Raw genomic sequence first — 22387 nt, 5'->3', positions numbered from 1 at the left:
TAATAGGATTTTGTGAGAGAAAAAAAAATTCACTACCCCATTTTTTTCTTCTTTTTCAAGATAAGATACAGATGGAAGCTGACGACGACATGACACATTGAAGTACAGTCAATGACAAGAATTACTCTCTTTTCTCTCATTGACGCATTCGTTAAGAAAAGAAGAGTGTGTAAAAGAGAGAGAGAGAGAAAGAGAGTGAGATTCGTCATTCAACCATTTGCTCTCTTATAATAGTGAGTGCCGAGAAATATGTGTGTGAGCTTGAAAAGCGCAACACCTGTTGATTATTTTTCAAAATAAATATTACAAGAAAAGCATGACCCATTTGTTGAAAAATCTCACAAATAGTATTTGGCATGCATTTCATGCTTTGCAAGCCGAAGATGCTTTTGTTGTCGCTAAATCCAAATTAAAGGTGGGTCTATTTATTAATTATTACGAATCGCGCTTTTATTGTGTTAAGAGACAAAAAAAAAAAAAAATCGTTAGAGAGAGAGAGTCATCGCGCCGAATGTTTCTTTAATATTTCCTTCAGTTTCCAAATTCGGGTGTGGTTTATTTTTGACTCGACCTCGACCCCCTAATTTTTGTTTTTATTTTTTTATTTGAAAAAAAATAAACCTTTACATAGTCGATTTAGTTTTAGTGCGAAAAATAATTTTTTTTTCCGAACTAAAGAGGTTTTTTAATTAATAAATTTAGGGTTTTTATTAATTAATTCAATTCTTAAATAATTAATTTATTTCTTTATTAATTTATTTATTTTTTAATTACCTATTATTTATTTTTAATTTATTTTATTCGTCAATTTTTGAACATTAAAACATTTATATTAATTAACATATTGATATTTTTTATATAATTTTTTCATTACCATTAGTTTTTAAATTTTTTATTTTATTTTATTCTTAATCAAAATTTATCTAACTAATTAATAATTTATTTAATAGTTAAGGATTTAATAGTTATATAAATATATTTTGAAGTTTAACAAATAATTTTTTTTCAAATTTAATTTATTCAAAAAAAGGAAACTGAAATATTTTTTAAAGATCTTTAAAAATTAATTTTAATAATATTTATTTTGGTTAAAAAATTATTTTTCAAGTTTAAAAATTAATATCAGTAGAAAATTAGTATTTTAAAATTCAGAAACAATTTTAAATTTGATATTTAAGTTTCTTTTTTAAATAATAAAATTTTAATACAAATTTTATTAAGTAATCAAATTTTTTTTTGAAATAATAAAAATTAATTACAATTAGTGAAATTTAAATAACAAGAATAAAAATAAATAATTTTAATAAAATAAAGGAAAGAAAAATGAAAATTTTAGGTTTTAACCGCAAATATTGGAACATTAATGGATCTCTATGGAATCGAAAAGGGTTTGGAGCATTATCGTAGCACGCAAACATTGACATTCGAACAATACATTTACTATCTGCAAAAAGAGGTAAAAAAATAAAAAATAAAACAATTTTTTTCCACATTAAAACAAAATCGTTTCTCGTGATTTATCGTTTCTTTTAAAAAGCACATTTGTTTGTGTAAAACTTCACGATTTTCATTAAAAACAATCAAAACTCATTTAATTTCAATAATACATCTATTTTAAAAATTAAAAAACATTTATAAAAAAATTAATTTATCCGAAAAAATAAATATTTATTTACGTAAAAATATTTTTATTTCGATGTAAAAAAAGAAAAATAGATTAAAATAAAAATAAAATAAATAAACTCGGAAAAAAAAATAAATAACAGAAGAAATAGTAAAAAATAAAAAGCAGAGAAAATAAATGAAAATTGAAACAAAGGGAAAACATTATTTAAAAATAGAAAAAATTCAGAAAAATATATTGAACAAAAATTTATTTTTCGAGAGAAAAAAAAATGGAAATTAATTTTCGAAAATGTAAATTAAGACTATCTTCAACATTGGAAAAGCTAATGAAGTTCTTATCATTTTGAAATTCAATGTAATTCAAATTAATGTAAATTATCTTTATTACAATTGCGAAAATGGTATATTTTCTAAAAATAGAAATTAAATGAAAATTTCTGTTGTATATTTTTTTGCAAAGAAAAATAAATAAATAGTAAATAATAGTTATATATATTTTGCAGAAAGAAAGAAAAATTTTCCAGTTAGAATAATTAAAAAGAAAATATTTTCCCTTTTTCTTAATTTTTTTAGAATAAAAAAAATAAATATTAATGAATATTAGTATAAATAAAATTACATATTAATTGCAAAAAATGTAAATATTTCTTTTTTTTTAAACATTCGACAAAAAGAAAATATTTTCCCTCTTTTTTTAATAAATATAAATAAATACTTAAATGCAATAAAAATGGGGCAAAAACGTTTAAATTTATTCCGTAGGAGTTAAAAATGTCCATTTTTACACCCTAGGGATTAAAAACGTTTACTTCTACTCCCTAGCGGTTAAAGAAGTTTATTTTTACTCCCTAGGGGTTAAAAACGTCCATTTTTACACCCTAGGGACTAAAAACCGCAAGGTTTACTCCCTAGGGAGTAAATAAATTTAATTATATATTTTTCAAAAAGTGAAAGTTTTTTTATTTGGATAAAAATATTGAAAGTAAAAAAAAATATTTTCACTTTTTTTTTCTTTTTTAATAAAAATAAATACCTATATCAAGTAATTTTATAAATAATATTTTTCAAAAAGGGATAATTTTGAACGAAAAGAAAATATATTTTTTCTTCTATAAAATAGGTTTTCTCCTCTCTCACTGAAACAACGCCAATTCAAACATGTCGATCATTGGAAGAAGGAATCGACGAAATTTGCTGGCTCGTTTGTCGAAAAATTTATCTAAATCGAACCCATCCCATTTTTCAAGATCACAGCGTTTATCAATTATTTCGAATATTTTGCCTCCTAGCGGAAATGGAAGCCGACGTTACGGACTCTTCCTATTTGGTAATTTTTTTCTTTGTTTAAATATTTTTATTAATAATTTTTTTTATTTTTTATTATCATAATTATATATAATTACTGCATTTTTATTTTTTAAAAAAAAATATGACTATAAACGATTATTTTCTATTTTAGTTTATTAATTTTTTTCACTTTTACTAATTTTTATTTTATTATTTTCATTTATTGGTTTTATTAAAATAAATTAAAAATATTATAATTATTTATTATTTCATTATAATTTTATCTGTCAACATTTTAATTTATTAATTTTTTTTATTTTTACTAATTTTTATTTTATTATTTTTATTATTGTTGTTATTAAAATTAATTAAAAATATAATAATTATTTATTATTTAATTATAATTTTAACTGTCAACAATATAGAAAAGCGTTTGTTACTTGATATTATAAAAAATAATAATATTAATAATAATAATAATAATAATAAAAATAATAATAATAATAATTTTATTTCTTTTAATATTTCTTGAATTAGGTAACAGCGAATAGCGACGAAGTGGCGCGAATTGCATCACAATTTGTCACTTCATTGGGTTTAAATTGGGATCCCTTGGATTTTTCAGCATTAGCCGCGGCAATTGGAAATTTTCGGTAATTTTTACAAATAAAATAATTTTTTTCCCCTTACTATAAAATAATTATTTTTAAACTAATTTTTTTAATTTCAAAAAAGAAAATTCTTTCTTAAATATTAAAACAATAAATAAATTTAAATTTAAAATAGAAAAAAAATTTGTCTTTCAATTTTTAAACAACAACAAATTTGCTGTATTTTAATTATTTTTTTCTTTCTTTCTATTTTCAAAACAAAAAAAAAAAAGATTTCCAACTTTCCTGGCAGTATTGGAATCAAAATATTCCGGTGGTGGAACTGTTGATCCAGCAGCTTTAACGGAAGCAATCGACGACATGTATCAAACATATGTCGAGGATGTGCTCAAAAAAGTAATATTTTACAAAAATAGAATAAAAAAATCAAATTTTTAACGAAAAATAATTCTAATTATTAATTTTAACACTAGAGAGTAAAAAAAACAAGAATAGTTTTATTCCTTAAGATAAAAAGACGTATTTTTACTTCCTAGGGGTTAAAAACACCTATTTTTACACCCTTGGGACTAAAAAACCGCGAGGTATACTTCCTAGGGATTAAAAACGTCCATTTTTACACTCTAGAGACTAAAAACCGTTAGGTTTACTTTCTAGGGACTAAAAAACCTTAAAGTTTACTCCCTAGTGGTAAAAAACGTTCATTTCTCTCCCTAGTGGCTAAAAAACCTTAAAGTTTACTCCCTAGGGGTAAAAAACGGTCATTTTTCCCCCTAGTGGCTAAAAAACCTTAAAGTTTATTCCCCAGGGATTAAAAACGTACAATTTTAACTTTAGACTAAAAGCTTCAATTCCCTAGTGCTGAAAACTTAGATTTTTCCCACTAGGGTCTCAAAAGTGTTAATTTTATTCCCTAGAATTAAAAAAATGGCGATGAATAGAGTCAAAATTAACAAATAGGGATTGAAAAGTAATAAATAATTTTATTTTTCCAAAAAGGGTTACTTGATGAAGAAAGGATTTTTACTGCCTACATATCGTTATTTTTGGTTTGTACTACGACCCGGGGAATTGACGTACTACAAGGATTCGCAGCATAAAGAACCGTCGGGTGTAATTCCATTGGACTTAAATTCGTGGGCGGATGCAGCAAGTAATGGGGGCAAACCCGATCGACGATTTATTCTCAGCACTCCCGAACATCGTGGAATTGAGCTTGGCGCCGAGGATCATCGTGGACGTTTACAATGGTTGGCAGCAATTCAAATTGCCATTCAACATTCAACGGAAAAAATTGGCTATCAACGAACACTCGCTTATCAACGACGATCGTGTCGTCAGGTAAATTATGCGGAGAAAATGGAAATTATCTTTTAAAACTTGTTAATTTACTATATATATATATATATATATATATATACATTCGGGGTGGAAAATAGACTGTTTTTCTCTCTAGTGTGAGAAAGAAGATCTTGTTACACGATTAGATTCAAAAACATCGATCGAAAACATCTATTTTACTCCCTAGAGAGCGAAAAAAGTTTGTTTTATTTCCCTAGTGTTGAAAATACTAGTTTTGCACACTAGAGTGCGAAAAAACATTGATTTACTCCCTTGGGGTTTAAAATATTCGATTTGCTTCCTGCAATGCGAAAAAGGTCTTTTTCTCGCATCGGGAATTTTCATTCAAAAATACCTATTTTTCTAACTTTTGTGAAAAAAAGCTATTTTATTTCCCTAGTGTTGAAAATACTAGTTTTGCACACTAGAGTGCGGAAAAACATTGCTTTCGCTAATACTAGAAATCAAAAAACTATTCTTAAAATTTATAATCAAATTCTTTAAAACGATTCAATGATTTTCAAAAAATAATCGAAATTCAATTATTTTCAATATCTAGTATTTAATTCATAAAATTTCGCAAAAGAATTCAATTATTTAAAAAAAAAATTGATAAAATTCATCCAAAATTCAATTATTTTCGTAAGTAATAAAATTTTCACAGGAATTTAATTAATTTAAAATGGCATTTTCAAAAAAGTTTCGAGAAAATCAATTATTTAACAATATTTTTATACAATTCTTCCCAAAAATTCAATTACTTTAACTACTAATAACATTTTTCAAAAAAATTCTATTTAAAATTTTTTTTAATAAAATTCTAAGCTAGAATTCAATTATTTTTATAAATAATAAAACTCATCGAAGAATTTCAATTATTCTTAATACTATTTTAAATTAAATAATAGAAAAATTCAATTATTTTCACAAATAAAGTTTTCCACAAGAATTCAATTATTTAAAATAAAATTTCCATAATATTTATTATATTTTGAAAAAGTTAATTATTTAAAACCATGTTTATCAAAATTCTTATAAAGAATTCAATTATTTACAGAAATAACAAAAATTTTCACAGAAATTCAATTCTTTTTTAATAATTTCATAAAATTTTTCACAATAATTCAATTATTTTCATAGATAATAAAATTCTTCTCAGGAATTCAATTATTTTTGAAAATTTTAATAATATTCTTAGCAACTATTCAATGATTTTCATAAATAATAAAATCCATTGCAGGATTTCAATTATTTTTAATACAATTTTACAGTAATTGCTCGAGAAATGTAATTATTCCTAAAAATTTAATTTCAATTTCTAGAAGATATTAAATATTTAAAAAAAATGTTTTTTAAAATTCTTTGGAAGAATTGAAGTATTTACAAAACTACTAGAATTTTTCACAGGAATTCAATTATTTTCCAATATTTTAATAAAATTCTTCCCAAGAATTCAATTTTTTACATAAATAATTCTTCGAAAGAATTCAATTATTAAAAATAAATAACAAAATTATTCCCGAAAATTTAATTACTTTGAGTCATTTTAATAAAATTCTTTACAAAATTCAATTATTTTCATAAATAACAATATTTATCATAAGAATTCAATTATTTTAATAGTAATAAATTTTTTCCTGGAAATTCAATTATTTTAAAAAATTCTAATAAAACCGTTCACAAGATTTCAATTATTCTCATAAATAATAAAATGCTTTTTAGTAATTCAATTATTTTCAAAAAAAAATTTAATTAAATGTCACACAGACATTCAATTATTCTCAAAAATTTAGAATTCTTTGTAAAATTCAAGTATTTTTAAAAACTTTTCGCTATTTAATGATTTTCAATATCTACTATTTTCATTAAATTTCCAAACAGAATTCAATTATTTAAAAAAAAATTTATAAAAATCTTCATAAGAATTCAATTCTTTTTATGAATAATAAAAATAAAATATAGAATAGAAAACACTTGTTTTTCTCACTAGGGTTAAAAAATATCATTTCTCATTTAAATTTAGGCTACAAGACAGGAGAGGGACGAAACAAAAATGGAATTACAGCACGAGCGACAGGCGCGAATTGCCGCTGAAATACAGGCACGAAAATTGGAAGCACTTTCAAAAGAGGAGAACGCAAAAGTTCAAGAATTGGAGGATGTTAAACGAAAATTGGAAATTTTATTACAAGAGGAAACGCAGGCTTTGCGAGACGAAGAAATAGGTAAGAAAAAATTTAACTTAACGCGGCAAAAAGAAATTTTACTCTATAGGGAGTAAAAATGAAGGTTTTTAGTCCCTAGGGAGTAAAATTGAAGGTTTTTAATCCCTAGGTAGTAAAAATGAACATTTTTAATCCCTACGGTGTTAAAACGAATGTTTTTTATTTCTTAATAGAGAAAAAAAGGTTTTTTAATCACTAGGAAGGAAAAATGAATGTTTTTACTCCCTAGGGTGTAAAATCAAACGTTTTTAATTCCTAGGGAGTAAATATTAAGGTTTTTAAAATCCCTAGGGAGAAGAAATGAAAGTTTTTAATCCCTTGGAAGAAAAATGAACCTTTTTAATTCTAGGGAGTAAATTTGAAGGTTTTTTAATCCCTAGGGAGTAAAAAAGCTCTTTTTTTACCCCATTTTGAATATTGAAAATAAAAAAAATAAAAATTACAGTTAGAGGATTACAAGCACGTGTTCTTCGCGAGGAATGGGAACGACGCGAAGAATTGGAACGACTGCAAAAAGAACAGCAAGATCTGTTGGAGTTGGAAAAAAAGAAACGCCTCGAATTTGAGCGTCAACAAGAAGAAAATGAAATGCAACTTCAAGGTAAAAAACATTACTTTTCACATAAAGCAAAAAAATCCCTATCAATTTTTTTTCCCTATGAATAAAAATATTGTTTTTAACCCCTAGGGTTTAAAATATATTATTTTCTACCCCAAAAATAATATTTTTTACTTCTTAGGGCTTAAATACATCTTTGAAATTTTTTGAAAACTATTTTATACTCTAGAGTCGAAAACAATCGTTTTTTCCTCTAGTGCAAAAAACAGTTTTTTTACTCACTGTGTGCAAAAAAAAATACAATTACAGACGCGGAGCATCGTCTTCAACAATTGGAAGCAGAAAAGAAGAATCTCGACGCTGAATTAAAATCGGCACGCGAAAAAGTGAGACGCGCCGAGGAGGCGCAAATTTTACTTGAAGCCGAAATAGTGACAGTTCGACCGACAAAGGGACGCGAGCGAATAAGACGTACACAAAGTTTCATTCCAACGACTAAAGAAAAGCCATTATTATTACTTGAGGAACGCTCAATGACACTTCGCAAACATTGCTAAAAACAATTATATTATTCGAATCAATTAATTTTTATGCTCGCTGGTCGTGCTTCAAAAAAAAAAAAAATTAATGCTCAAAGAATTGACGATGTTTTTCACAAATTTTGTTGAAAAATTAAGAACCTTGTAGATTTTAATTTTTTAATTCTATCCCTAGACTTAGAAATGATAAGTTTTCGCATATGGTTAAAAAAGGACTGTTTTTCCTCCCTAGGGTTGAAAACTATCACTTTTTACTCTAGTGACATAGTAAATAATATTTTTCACACTAGAATTAAAAAAATTATTTTTCTAACTAGTGATATAATAACCATTTTTTGCCCTAATGTTCAAAATAATGATCCTTTACCATTTTCAATCCCTAGGGAGAAAAAATGAACGTTTTTAATCTCTAGAGAGCAAAAATTAAGGTTTTTTAATCGGCATAGCGTTTTTTTTCGCCCTAGTGTTAGAAATTACTATTTTTCCATAAAAATAATTTTTCCCCGAAAAAAAGCGAGAAAAGCATTTTTTTTTTGTTTTGAAAACATTTTTATTTTCTACCCTAGGGTGAAAAATACCAATTTCCGCCCCTAAGGTCGCAAAAACTTTATAACTTAATTAAATGAAACAAGGGACTTAATTTTGATAACAGAGTTGCAATATTATAAGTAAACGAAAACAAAAATTTTATAAGACTAAAATTAGTATTCCTATTGGGAAAATTAATTTAATAAAAAAGAAATCAATTAATTAAAATTTTTCAACTAAATTGCCATTAAAGAAATTTTTTTTAATTGATTGAGAAAATTTTTACTTCTGCGTGCGTGGTAAAAATTTTTCTTTTTTTTAATATCTTACATTGCCAAACTTTACCAAACAAAAAAAATATTTTTTTTATAATTATGCATTATTTTAAGAAACGATTTTTAGAATTTTTTTTCCTTTTTTTTAAATTTAGAAAATTTAGTGTGAATTTTTCACTATATTTTTTATTCTAAAATTTTTCTTTTTCAATTTTTTTTTCTTCTATGTTTAAAATTTTAATTTTTCATTATAAAAAATTATTATAAATGTAAAATTATATTTGTAAACGAAATTATTGTGAGTTTAAAATTTTTTTAATTCTCTCTTTATTTTTAAATTGAGATGCTTATTTTATTTTTAGTAACATAAAGAAAAGAAAGAGAAAAATTTAAATTTAAGTAAAAATTTAAAAAAATTGTAATTTAAATAATTTTGAAAAATGAAAATTTTAATAAAATTAGATATGTAAAAAATTAAAATTTAATTAAAATTGGAAAAGATTGAAATTTCAATAATTGTAAGGAAATAGAAATTTTTATAATTTTAGAAAAATTTCAATTTTACAATAATATTTTGAAGAATTAAAAATTGAAATAAAATTTTGAAAATTCAAGCTTTTTTATAACAAAAGTGCAATTATATTTTGTAAATATAGAGAAAGAACATTGCAATAAAATGAATTGCTTTTTTTGTCTCTATGGCGAGTAATTAGGGTAAATAATCGACCAAACATTGTCGGCTTTAAATCGGAATTGAAACGAGCTTTTATAGTTATAAGATATATAATATAAGTTAATAAAAAAGAAAATTGAGATTAACCATACAACGTGTTATTTATAGAGAAATATTAAAAAAAATTTCAAAAAAATTTCAAAAAAAACGATCATTTCAAATTTAACCCATTTTTTCCATTTAGCCTTTCAAATTACAAAAGGAAAAAAAACATTTCATTTATCGAATTATTAGAAACTTTATCAAATTTATTATAAATAAATTAATTTTCAATAATTTTAAAACGAAAATTTTTTTTTTATTTTAAACTAACAAAATTTAAATTTTTTAATTCTATGAAATTTATTCTTTTAATGTCTGAAGTTATTTATTTAAAAGTGAATTTACTTTTTTTTAAATTTAAAAACAGTAAATTATTCGTAAAAAATTAAATTCTTCGAAATATTTTTTTCTATTTTTAATTTTAAATTATTTATAAAGTACTTTCTCAATCAAATTGTAATTTTTGTTAAAGAAAGAGGGTAGAAATATTAATAAAAATAATAATAAAATAGAATAATAATAATAATAATAATAATAATAGAAAATGGCGGGAAAGAAAAAAAGTAAATCTTCCAAATTAGCTCGAATGAGTGACGAAGAACGTGCTCGTTATTTGCAACATCGAGCAGAAATTGAATTGGAGGCAAAAAGACGAAAACAGGAATTAATTGCAGTTTTTACAAAGGTAATAAAATAAAAAATAAATTATTTAGTTCCCTAGAGACGAAAACGATTACTTTTCTCCCAAGTGTAAAAAAACACTATTTTTTACTCTCTAAGGATTGAAATGCAATCATTTTTTTAATTTTTTTTTTATTTTGCTTCCTAGAGTCTAAAACGATTACTTTTCTCCCCAGTGGTAAAACAGATATTTTACTCCCTAAGGATTATAAATTATTAATTTATTCCCTAGTGTTAAAAACATGCAGTTTTACTCCCTAGGGATTAAAAAAAAGTAAATTTTGACTCTATTTATCGTTGCTTTTTACTCCTAGGGAATAAAATGATCACTTTTGACCCTAGAGTTAAAATGAAACGCTTTTAACTCTGGGATGTTGAAAACTGTACTATAAGGTTAAAAATAATCGTTAACCTAGAGAATAATAATAATAATAATAATGATAGAAATATTAAAAATAATAATAATAATAATAAAATTTTTAGAATAAATTAAAACGTGAAGACGCATTTTCGCGAATAAATACAGCGAAAATAAACGAACAGTGGCGATTTATTTTGAGAAAAATAAAATGTAAAGAATTATATGAGGAAGTTGAATATTTATGGAAAAATTTTTTGCAATCAGTAAATGCAAAAGACGCTGTAATTAATAATTTATGCGAGCAATTAGAAATTGCCGATCTCGATCATCGGAGGTTGCAAGAGGGACATATTGACATTATTGATACACTAATAGGTAAATAATATTAATATTATTAATAAAATAATATTAATAATAATTAAATTTTATTATTTAATTCATTTCATTCCATTTAATTAATAATAATAATAATAATAATAATAATTTAATTGAAAAAATTTTTTTCGGCAAAATTCACACAGTGAGAGGCAAGCAGCGTTTGGAAGTTTTAAGAAAAATGTATCTTCAATCGTTGGAAAAAATAGAAATTATTGACAAAATGGAATTTGAGAAATTAAAAAAAATTCTTAAAGACGATGCACGAAATGTTGAGAGAATAATTTACTCCCAACAAAAATCAATTGACGAAATAATAAATGAAACGAAAATTAAAAATGCCGTTTGGACCTATACCATCGAATATTCGGTAATAAAAATTTTTTTTTTTTGTTAATTTAAAAAATCGAAAAATACAAAGTAGAAAAAAATAACAGAAAAGACAAAAAAATAAATACTTATACAAAAATAAATAATACAAATAATAATACAAAAATAATACAAAAAAAACACAAAATAAGCAAAATACAAAAATTTAATAAATACTAAATAGTAAAAAAATTTAAATTATAAAAAATAGAACAAAATTATGTATAAAATACAAAAAAAAACAAAAATACTTTAAAATATTAAATAATAAAAAACGATTATAAAAACTATAAAAAATTATGTTTCAGAAACAAGGTGACATGTCAGAAATAAAAAAGCGCATTGAATCATTAATGGAAATAGAAAATTTAGAATTGCAAAAAGTAATTTCCAGTTATGAATCATCAACGGAAAGTAAAAGAAAGCAATATGAATATTTAAAGGAGCAGGACGAGGCGAATATTCATGAATTCGCACAATTTCCCAAAATTCATACACAATTATTCGAGTCAGTTGAAAATTTAAAGAATCAATTACACACAATGAAGCGAGAAAGTGACGAAACAATTGACGAATTAAAATCCCAATTGGAAAGATTGTCAAATAAAATTTGGAAATTACGACAAAATTTGAAATTAATGCAAACAATCGATACACTACAATTGAAACGTCTCAGTGTTACTAGCGGAAATATTATCAAGGTTTTCGTCTATAATTTTTACCTCCCTAGAAATTAAAAAAAACCATTTTCAATTCTACAGAGTATTGATAAAATTGCTTTTTCCTTCTTGGGTGTTCAAAAATAACATTCTTCTTCATGTTTTGCAATAATTTAAATTACCATAAAATTTTCCAAAAAAAGTTCATTATTTACAAATATCCTAAATAAAATCCTTCACAAGAATTAAATTATTTACAAAAAAAAATTTAATAAAAATAGTTTTGCAAGAATTCAATTATTTTTTATAAATAATAAATCGATTATTCGGTCATTCATTTTTAAATCAATTTTTATTAGAAAATTCTGGAAGAATTCAATTATTTAAATTAAAAAAATAAATAATTTATTGAATAATTGAACGTTTGTTAAAGTTGAATTCTCCTATAGAATTTTATCAACAAATTTTTAAATAATTTAATTTAAAAAAGAATTTTAAAAATAATTACATTTTTCAAGGAATTCGATTAAAATTGTATCAAAAATAATGAAAATCCTGCGATGAGTTTTATCATTTATGAAAATAATTAAAATTTCTCAAAAATTTTATTAATATAAAATTCTTTTAAAGATTTCAATTATTTTCTTAAATAATAAAATCCTTCGGAGAATTTTAATTATTTTCAAAAATTTTAATAAAATTCTTCGCAAGAATTCAATTATTATCATAAAAAATAAAATTCTTTGGAAGATTTCAATTATTTTCATAAATAATAAAATTCTTCGGAAAATTTCAATTATTTTCAAAAATTTGAAACAGATTCTTGTCAAGAATTCAATTTTTTTTTCATAAATAATCCAATTCTTCGAAGGATTTCAATTATTTTCAAAAATTTGAAACAAATTCTTGTCAAGAATTAAATTTTTTTCATAAATAATTCAATTCTTTGCAGGATTTCAATTCTTTTCATAAACAATCAAATTCTTCGGAAAATTTCAATTATTTTCAAAAATTTGAAACAAATTTTTGTCAAGAATTCAATTCTTTTCATAAATAATTCAATTATTTTCAAAACTTTTAATAAAATTCTTCGCAAGAATTCAATTATTATCAAAAAAAAATTCTTTGGAAAATTTCAATTATTTTCATAAATTTGAAACAAATTCAATTCTTGTCAAGAATTCCATTTTTTTCATAAATAATTCAAATCTTTGGAGGATTTCAATTATTTTTAAAAATTTGAAACAAGTTCTTGTCAAGAATTCAATTTTTTTCATAAATAATTGATTACTTTACAGAATTTCAATTATTTTCAAAAATTTTAAATAAATTCTTGTCAAGAAATCCTATCAAAGTAAAGAATTCAATTATTTAAAAAAAAATGTAATAAAAATCGTTTTGCAAGAATTCAATTATTTTTATAAATAATAAATCAATTATTCGGTCATTCATTTTTAAATTAATTTTTATTAGAAAATTCTGGAAGAATTCAATTATTTAAATTTAAAAATAAATAATTTATTGAATAATTAAATGTTTGTTGAAATTGAATTCTCCTATAGAATTTTATCATAAATTTTTAAATAATTGTATTCTTTTGACAAATTTAAAAAAGAATTTTAAGAATAATTACATTCTTTAAAGGAATTCGATTAAAATTGCATAAAAAAATAATGAAAATCCTGCGATAAGTTTTATCAATTTTTGAAAATAATTAAAATTTTATTAAAATTTTTCTAAAATAATTGAATTTTTTCGGAAAAGAATTTTATTACTTTTGAAAATAATTTAATTCTTCCAAAGAATTTTATTCAAGTTTATAAAAAATAACTGAATTTCTGCGAAGAATTTTTATTATTTATATATAAATAATTGAATTCTCGCAACGAATTTTATTCAAGTCTATAAAAATAATTGAATTTCGGTAAAGTATTTTATAAAAAAAATTTTAAATAATTGATATTTTTCGAAAAATTTTTATGAAATTTTGTATATTAAATAATTGAATTCCTGTCAAAAATTTTATTACTTATGAAAATAATTGAATTATTTCGAAGAAATTTATTTAAAATTTTCTAAATAATTGAATTCCTGTGAAATTTTGCCAAGAATTTTATTGAAAATTTATAAAAATAATTGAATTTCGAAGAAGAATTTTATTATTTATAATAAGATAATTGAAATTTTGACGAGAATTTTTTTCTAATTTTTGAACATAAAATTGAAGTTCTGCGAATTTTTAATTTTCTAGCTAAATGAAAGTTTTGCCAAAAAGAATTAACAAACAATTCTCAAAATCGGGAAAATTAGGAAAATTAGGTACCAATTATAAAAAAATAAGTGAATAAAATTTTTGAAATAAAAACTCACCAATTTTTTTTTTTTTTTTTTGCAGGAACTTGGAGGACTTTTGGAAAAAAGTTGCACGATTCAGTATTTGACAAAGCTTTGTGCCGATCTTGAGCCTCCTTTGTTGATTAAGAAATATTCTGTAAAAGACACCGAGTCGACAAGAGAGATATTAACGACAGGAGTAAGTAAAAAAAAATTAATTCACGCTTTGAATTTATTGTCAATTTAATTTATTTATTTAAAATTAAATTATTTATTAAAAAATAATTTTTTTTTTTTTTTTGACAATTGATAATTGTTTTGTGAAAAATTCTGGGAAAATTCAAAAATTATTTATCGTTTATTTATTTGAAAAATTAAAAAATAATTTATAAAAATAGAGAATATTTATATTATTAAATAAAAGATAAGTAAATAGTAAGTAAATGTAGTGTAAATTTTTTTTTTTTTTGCAGATCGTCGATCTCTACGACAATATGGAAAATTTTTGGCAACAAATAAATCACGTGAAAGCAGAAAATATTCTAATGAAAGAAGAACGAGCTCGACTTGCGTCCGAAAATAATCGTTTAAGAAATAAACTTCGTACATACCTGATATCAATTTCACGAAAAATTCCAATGATTTGACACCGTTTTTCTTTTTTCTTTCACTCACAAAAAAAATCAAGAAACGAGGAGAAAATAATTCAATTTTTTCTTTGAATTTCTCGAGGGGAGGGGGGACAGTCTTCAATTTTTTATTCATCATCATCATTATTGTCCATCATCATCATCTCACATCTTCTCTCTGTAAATCATTCATTCACAAAAAATAATAAAATAAATTAAAATCAAGTGTAAAATACTAAATAATAGGTTAAGAAATTAATTTAATTAATAATTAATAGTAATTATTAATTATTACGTAAAAACCTAATTAGTAACTAATTTAATTAATAATTAACAGTAGTTATTAATTATTACCTAATTAGCAACTAATTTAATTAATAATTAATAGTAATTATTAATTATTACCTAAATACCTAATGGAAAATAATTTAATTAATAATTAATAGTAATTATTAATTATTACCTAAATACCTAATAGAAACTAATTTAATTAATAATTAATAATTAATAATGAATAGTAATTATTATTATTAAATTAGCACCTAATTTAATTATTTACCTTCAGGAAATTTTAAGCCCGAATTTCAGATTCAAAGTTCAATTAAAAAAAGAATTCACTTATTAACTAATTATTATTATTAATTATTTACAAAAAATTTAATTATTATCAATAATTCAATTTCCTTCATTAATTTTTCTCTTTGTGAAAAAAGAAAATGATTTATTGAAAAAAAATCTTTAAATGAGTTTAAAAATAAAACGAAGAAAAAAAAATTGTACAATTCTTATTGTATATGATTTTTTTTTTTTTTAAATTATCGATGTGTAAAAATACCTCCGCCTAGTGGAACGTATTTATAGGGACGTGCTCGTGTTCGGCCCTTAACTGAATAGAAGAAAATTTTCTCCCTTGTCACGCGACCCTCTGTTTCCAGGAAAATATCAAAGCAAGCACGTAGTCTTTGAATTTGTGCTGTGAGTGTTGGTGGTTTTTCCCACATTACATTTATTTCACGTTCCATGTCGCGTATAACGTCGGCCGATGTTAAATTCATTGAATTCATGCTTATACTGAAGACGGGCGTCACTTTTGGATAATCGGGTTTTATTGCAATACGAGCGACAAGTTCATCTGCGAAAAAGAAAATTTTAAAAGTTCATCGCTGGAATTCAATTATTTTCAATGTAATTTTAATAAAATGCTTCGAAACTATTCAATTATTTTGATAAAAAGTACAATTCATCGCAAGAATAATAATTTTTTTATAATCAAAAAACTTCGTCTCAGGAATTCAATTATTTTCAATGCAATTTTAATAAAATTTCTCGAAATGATTCAATTATTTTCAAAAATTTGAATAAAATTCTAAGAAGAATTAAATTATTTTCAAAAATTTGAATAAAATTCTAAGAAGAATTCAATTACTTTAAAAAATAGTAATAAAATTCTAAGAATTCAATTATTTTCAAAAATTTGAATAAAATTATTTAATTATTTTATTCAAATAAAAACTGAAATAAATTTCAGTTCGAAAATTGAATTAAATAAATAAATAGTTAGAAAAATTGAAAAAGAATGAAATAATTATAATTAAAAAATGCTAATGAGAACTTACTGCTATCGCGTCGGAAAACTGCCTCATAAAAGAAATCGACAGAATTAACTAAACCCTCACGACAAAATAATGGCGTCTCGGGATTATTGCAATAACTTCGCCACGACATTGTGACAAATTTATGTAAATATGTGTTGATTTTCGTTGGCATTGGATCTGTTGTCTCGGGAATAATTTGCAAATTTCCCGATTCCAATTGTTGTATTTCGGTGCATAATGCGAGACGCGCTTTTACACGTCGTTTCACTTCTCTCAATACATTCTCAATATTATCGTGAGCAAGTTGTTGACTCGTCACCTGAAAAATCGAAATTATTTTTAAAAAATATATTTGTAAATCTACTTAGAATTTTTTTAGGAAATAGAAAATTGCAATAGAATTATTTTTAGAAAATTGAAAACTACAAACAATTAATTTTCAAATATATAGAAAACAACATTTAAAAAAAAAGAAATTTCCTTTTTAAAGAAGATGTTGACTTTTAAAAGACTTTTAAGATTTTTAGAATCTAGAAAACTGCATAGAATTATTTTTAAAAAATAGAAAACTGCATAGAATTATTTTTAGAAAATCGAAAACTACATAGAAATATTTTTAGAATATAGAAAACAAAAATAATTTTTACATTTGCTCTCTGCTCTTGAACGTCCGGCGCATCGAAATAAATTCCCGCCATTCTTTGCGCCCATTTATAAGGATATCCAAGTCCCAATGAATGAAACGCGCCCAATCGATGTCTTTCCAATTGATAATGATTTGCCGGATTCGGCGATTCCAATCCAGTGTCCTTTGAATAAAGTTCGCGTAATATCGATTCAGATATTAACATATCTCTGTTAAAAAGAGAAAAAATAAGTAAAAAATTAAAAGAAAATAATAATATTAATAAATAAGTAAAAAAACTGAATAAATAAATTAAAAAAATAAACAAAATAATGGAGAAATTTTCCAAAAAAATTTCACCTACCCAGCACTGACACCACCAATGTCGACATTTTCCAAATTCGACTCAACAGTTATGACTTTCAAAATTGTCAAATAGTAAAATTGTAGAGTTAATTTTGTGTCTTCTGCAAAAAAAAAATTAGAAAAATTAGAAAAAACTTGAAAAAAGAAGAATAGAAAACTATAAAATTATATAAAATAAAAATTAAATTAAAATAACTATAAAATTAAAGAAGTTTTTTTACGCACTCGAAAAATTAATTATTAATTTCACACTGAGCGGATGTCGTTGAAGGAGTTTCGATTTTTTATCCTCAAGACGCGCCTCCTTTGACATTCGATGATGTCGTTTTTTGTGCACCGGCGCCTCTTCAATAACATTTTCCCCTGCATTTTCCGCATCCGAATCCGATTCTTGTGGTCGCTCTTGATTATTCGTTCGCTGCGCCTCGTCCTCGTCGCCCTCAATCGTCACCGTTAACGATGAATCTAAAAAAACGTGACAAAAAGAATATAAAAACGTTCCCGAAGGCGTGAAATAAATAAATAAATAAAAAAGAAAAAGAGAAACAAATTAAAAAAAAATAATAGAAGAATAAAGAAAAAGAAAAATAAAAAATAAAAGAAGAATAAAGAAAAATAAAAAATAAAAGAAGAATAAAGAAAAATAAAAATAAAAAATAAATAAAATTCGTAAATGAATAGAAAAGTAAATAAAAATTGAAAAGAGGAAAAAATTCTCTAACCGTAAGCGTCACGATAGGCGGAAGTTTTTGCATAAAGAACGTAAAGAGGCGATGACAACAAAGCAGCCATTTTATGTTCCTGACGAATTTTATCCAACGGAAGACCAAGACTCTCTTGCAATGGTTTACTCGACTAAAGGACAAAACAATTAACGAATTAATAAACAAATTTAAAAAAATACAAACGAATTAATAAACAAATTCAAAAAAATACAAACGAATTAATAAACAAATTCAAAAAAATACAAACAAATTAATAAAAATTTTTTTAAAAAAATACAAACAAAAATTATTATTAGAAGAAAAAAGTAATTATATCCCTTGACTACTTAATTTAACAGAATTTTAAATATAAGAGAAAAAATAATTTCTTTCAGAGAGAATAAAATAACTTTTTAGAAAATAAACAATAATATTTTAGAAATTTTCTATAAACTAGAACTTTAAGGAGCAAAAAAAAAGTGGCTTTAAAAATAAAAATGCTTTTTTCTTTCGAATGACTAACATCCAAAATTGTACGAAGTTGCGGAGCAAGATTATCCAAACGGGCCTGTTTCTGTTCAATACTCGAAGCAACGCCTTTTTTACTATCCGAAAGTTCATCGCAAAGTGATGACAATTGTTTTCGTTGCGTCAATTCCCATTCGAGACGTGCGAGTTTCAATTGATGTTCATCTTTCTTCGTAATTTCCTACAAATATAAAATAAGAAAATATTCTTATTTCTATTTTATAACATAAAAATATAGACCAACAAAAAAAAAACTTTAAATAAAAAATTATTTTTTTTATAAATTTAACTATTAGGAATTTAAAAATAAAAATTATTCAAAATTATTACAATTCATTCTTTTTAAAGTGTCTTAAATAATATATTTTCTTTTTAAAACGAAAATAAAATTTCACTTATTATCATTTTTTTACTATTCTTATGATTTTTCTGATTAAAATATTTTACTATTTTTATGGACATTTTAATTATTTTTCTTATACAAATATTTTACTACTTTTATTTTTTTTCCTATAAATATATTTTACTCTTTTAATTATTTTTCCTATAAAAATATTTTACTATTATTTTTTTCATATCAATATATTTTACTCTTTTAATTATTTTGCCTATAAAAATATTTTACTATTTTTATTTTTTATCCTATCAATATATGTTGGAGTTCAAATATTATAAATTCACTTTTATAATTCGCGGTATTTTAATTATTCTTTGGACACTAGATGTCGTTCTCTTTATTTTTTAATACGACCCCTTCTGGTCAATTTCAATAATACGTCAGTCAGTTGTTTTACTGTAAACGATTTATATCGCTTGTTCTAAAATAAAATATCTACTTTTCTTATTTAATCGCTCGCCTTACTTCTTCCTAAAGTCCAACAATATATTTTACTGTTTTTATTATTTTTCTTATTAATTTATTTTACTTTTACTATTATTATTATTATTATTATTATTATTATTATTATTATTATTATTATAAATAAATAAATATTCAAATTTCTATTCAAGTCGATTTAGAAGAAAAAAAAAGAACGAAACTCACAGGCCGTGAAATTGTTTCGGGCGCTTCTCGATAAAATTCCTCCTCGGAAACTAATTCAATCATTTCGTCTTTAGATCTGTAAGAAAAAAAGAAAATGGTTTATTTCAACAAATTAAAAAAATTAAATATTAAAGAAAATAAATTTATTTGTCGAAGAAAAAAAAATTAGATACTTGAACTGAAATTAATGTTTTCTGAATAAATTGCAATGAAAACAAGTCAAATTTTCATTAAAATTTGAACTTTATTGTAAAAGGGAAATTAATATTTATTAAAGTGTCGAAAACTAATTTTTTTAAAGGGCGAATAAATTAATTTTATTAAAAGGTGAATAAATTAATTTGATTGAAAAGCGAATAAATTAATTTTTTTGAAAAAGGAATAAATTAATTTTATTGAAAGGCGAATAAATTAATTTTATTTGAAGGGCGAAAATTAATTTTATTTAAATATAAATTTATTAAATTTTAATTTTTCTCTCAGAAGAATAAAAAATAAAAAAATAAACTTTACTCACTTGAATTGTAAACATTTCATGACTTCTTTTTTTAAATGCATCACTTCGTAGAGTAAATTTTGTAAATGCAAATGCCGACTGTCGACATTACTTTTTGCGCTTGCCAACGAATCGCGGGCAAATTTTGTACGAAATTTTTCCATTCGATTGAGTTTCTTCAATTCAATGAAAGCCAACGATGTTTTTATTTGTAATTCACTTATTTCCTCCTTCGCCTAAAGAATATTTCAAAATTCACAGTAATTAACAACTAAATAATATTTTTAATAATTAATATTCAAAAATTTCAACAAAAAAAATATTTAATAATTAAAAATTGAAGATTCTTGATAAAATTTTTACTATTTTTAAAAATAATTGAATTGTTTCGAAGAAATTATTAAATTTTTTGAAAATAGTTGAATTGTTTTGGAGAATTTTATGGAAATATTTGAAAATTATTAAATTCTTTCGAGAAATTTAATTAAAGTTTTTTTTTTAAATAATTGAATTTCTGTAAAGAATTTTATTAAAATTAAATATATTCAAAAAAATTGAATTTATCAGAAGAATTTTATTATTTTTTGAAAATAATTGAATTTTTTCAAGTTTTCTGACGAATATATTTAAAAATTGCATTGAAAATAATTTAATTTTCATATAGAATTTTTTTTTTCATATTTTGAGAATAATTGAATTCTTGCAAAAAATTTTATTATTTATAAAAATAATTGAATTATTGCGAAGAATTTTATTGAAATTCCTTAATTATTAATTATTAATTATATTCCTATTATTAAAAATAAAAATAAAATAAATAAAAATAAACTGATTATAAAATCATATTTTTACGATCTTAATATTTTAATTGTTAATTTTAGAAAAAATTTTACTCACTTTTGCATCGTTGCTGGTTTTTAGTTCCGCAATTTTTGTCATTGACTTGCGAATTTCATCGCAAATGTTGAGAAAAGTCTCGGAATCTTTCTCGGAATATCTTTCGACTGCTTCCTTCTCCTCGTAAGTTATTATCGTCTAAATTATCATTTTAAACAAAAGAAAGTTTCATTTTTTGTAAAATTAAAAATAAATTAAATAAAAATTTAAGTATCAATAATTCAATTCTTTTTTTCTTTAAATTAATTTTATTTTTAAGTCCTAATTTATGTTTTTATTTATTATTTACACTTATATATATTTATGTTAATATTTATATAAAAATTAAATAATTTCTAATTAATAATATCATTTTTATGGATTTTTTTATTTGAAATATATATTATTATCATCACAAAGAAATATTTTTGCCGGAATTTCGGAGTAAAAAAAATTTTGAGGTTATGTTTAAAAGACTTCTCCGCGCACTTCTCAATATTATTTATAAAAACAAAATGTCTTAAATATCAAATCTAAAATTGTATTCACGAAGAAAGAAATGCATTATTTTTCCTAAATAAGTTTCTTTAAAACAAAGAAAAATAAATAAAGAATAAAATTTCTCCACAAACCTTATAAACATCTCCGTCCTTCATTGCTGTCGTTTCAACTGATTTTCTTCTTTTTTTCGAATGCTCCGTATCACTTTCCTTCACCATTTTTCACTGTTATTCCCGACAAAATTGTTAAAATCGTTAGAAAAAGAAGAATTAAAGATTAAAACCAATTAAAACCATTTAAAACGAAAATATTTATGTAATTTTCACGCAAGTTGCGGGTTGCATGTCAAATCAATAAGGTTAGGTTGGTTTTCGGTCGGTAAAAAAGAACTGTAAATAAAAAAAAGCGCGCGAAATTTCAAATTTAGAAAAAATTCCTAATTTCGAAAAATTATTTTTTCTCGCCGTAAAATTTTAA

At 23.0% G+C, this 22387-nt stretch overlaps 3 protein-coding genes across 3 annotated transcripts; 2 read left to right on the top strand and 1 right to left on the bottom strand.

The window, feature by feature from the left end:
• The first annotated feature begins 79 nt into the window (after window positions 1-79).
• On the top strand, window positions 80-8393 carry LOC122504000 (differentially expressed in FDCP 6 homolog). The gene is made up of 9 exons (XM_043614819.1): window positions 80-415; window positions 1337-1456; window positions 2747-2953; window positions 3451-3566; window positions 3797-3920; window positions 4524-4865; window positions 6889-7090; window positions 7536-7691; window positions 7959-8393. The coding sequence occupies exons 1-9, from the start codon at window positions 317-319 to the stop codon at window positions 8204-8206; spliced, it is 1614 nt and encodes a 537-aa protein (XP_043470754.1). The 5' UTR covers window positions 80-316; the 3' UTR covers window positions 8207-8393.
• Window positions 8394-10310: 1917 nt separating this feature from the next.
• LOC122503924 (dynein regulatory complex subunit 2-like) lies at window positions 10311-15267 on the top strand. The gene is made up of 6 exons (XM_043614696.1): window positions 10311-10451; window positions 10931-11183; window positions 11330-11553; window positions 11861-12253; window positions 14607-14744; window positions 15019-15267. Exons 1-6 carry the CDS (start codon window positions 10311-10313, stop codon window positions 15190-15192), a joined length of 1323 nt encoding a protein of 440 aa, XP_043470631.1. The 3' UTR covers window positions 15193-15267.
• Window positions 15268-15892: 625 nt separating this feature from the next.
• On the bottom strand, window positions 15893-22272 carry LOC122504009 (THO complex subunit 5 homolog). The gene is made up of 11 exons (XM_043614829.1): window positions 22042-22272; window positions 21431-21568; window positions 20555-20769; window positions 20038-20113; window positions 18988-19173; window positions 18483-18615; window positions 17986-18225; window positions 17759-17861; window positions 17417-17624; window positions 16791-17088; window positions 15893-16306 (listed from the first exon to the last, which is right to left on the bottom strand). Exons 1-11 carry the CDS (start codon window positions 22126-22128, stop codon window positions 15990-15992), a joined length of 2001 nt encoding a protein of 666 aa, XP_043470764.1. The 5' UTR covers window positions 22129-22272; the 3' UTR covers window positions 15893-15989.
• Between the last annotated feature and the right edge of the window lie 115 nt (window positions 22273-22387).

Source organism: Leptopilina heterotoma, unplaced genomic scaffold (assembly GCF_015476425.1).
Source record: "Leptopilina heterotoma isolate Lh14 unplaced genomic scaffold, ASM1547642v1 Lhet_275, whole genome shotgun sequence".
Lineage (NCBI taxonomy): Eukaryota > Metazoa > Arthropoda > Insecta > Hymenoptera > Figitidae > Leptopilina > Leptopilina heterotoma.
The sequence above is the reverse complement of the archived record's forward strand: the minus strand, read 5'-3'. Positions and strand labels throughout refer to the sequence as shown.

Excerpts from the sequence above, each read along its gene's own strand:
- LOC122504009 (XM_043614829.1), bottom strand. The coding sequence starts at position 22,128 with ATGGTGAAGGAAAGTGATACGGAGCATTCGAAAAAAAGAAGAAAATCA. Across the intron at positions 18,226-18,482 it reads CGCCTATCGTGACGCTTACG|ATTCATCGTTAACGGTGACG; the intron begins GTTAGAGAATTT and ends ACGTTTTTTTAG. Across the intron at positions 16,307-16,790 it reads AGTTTTCCGACGCGATAGCA|ATGAACTTGTCGCTCGTATT; the intron begins GTAAGTTCTCAT and ends TCTTTTTCGCAG.
- LOC122503924 (XM_043614696.1), top strand. The coding sequence starts at position 10,311 with ATGGCGGGAAAGAAAAAAAGTAAATCTTCCAAATTAGCTCGAATGAGT. Across the intron at positions 11,184-11,329 it reads CATTATTGATACACTAATAG|TGAGAGGCAAGCAGCGTTTG; the intron begins GTAAATAATATT and ends AAATTCACACAG. Across the intron at positions 12,254-14,606 it reads CTAGCGGAAATATTATCAAG|GAACTTGGAGGACTTTTGGA; the intron begins GTTTTCGTCTAT and ends TTTTTTTTGCAG.
- LOC122504000 (XM_043614819.1), top strand. The coding sequence starts at position 317 with ATGACCCATTTGTTGAAAAATCTCACAAATAGTATTTGGCATGCATTT. Across the intron at positions 416-1,336 it reads TCGCTAAATCCAAATTAAAG|GTTTTAACCGCAAATATTGG; the intron begins GTGGGTCTATTT and ends TGAAAATTTTAG. Across the intron at positions 4,866-6,888 it reads AACGACGATCGTGTCGTCAG|GCTACAAGACAGGAGAGGGA; the intron begins GTAAATTATGCG and ends ATTTAAATTTAG.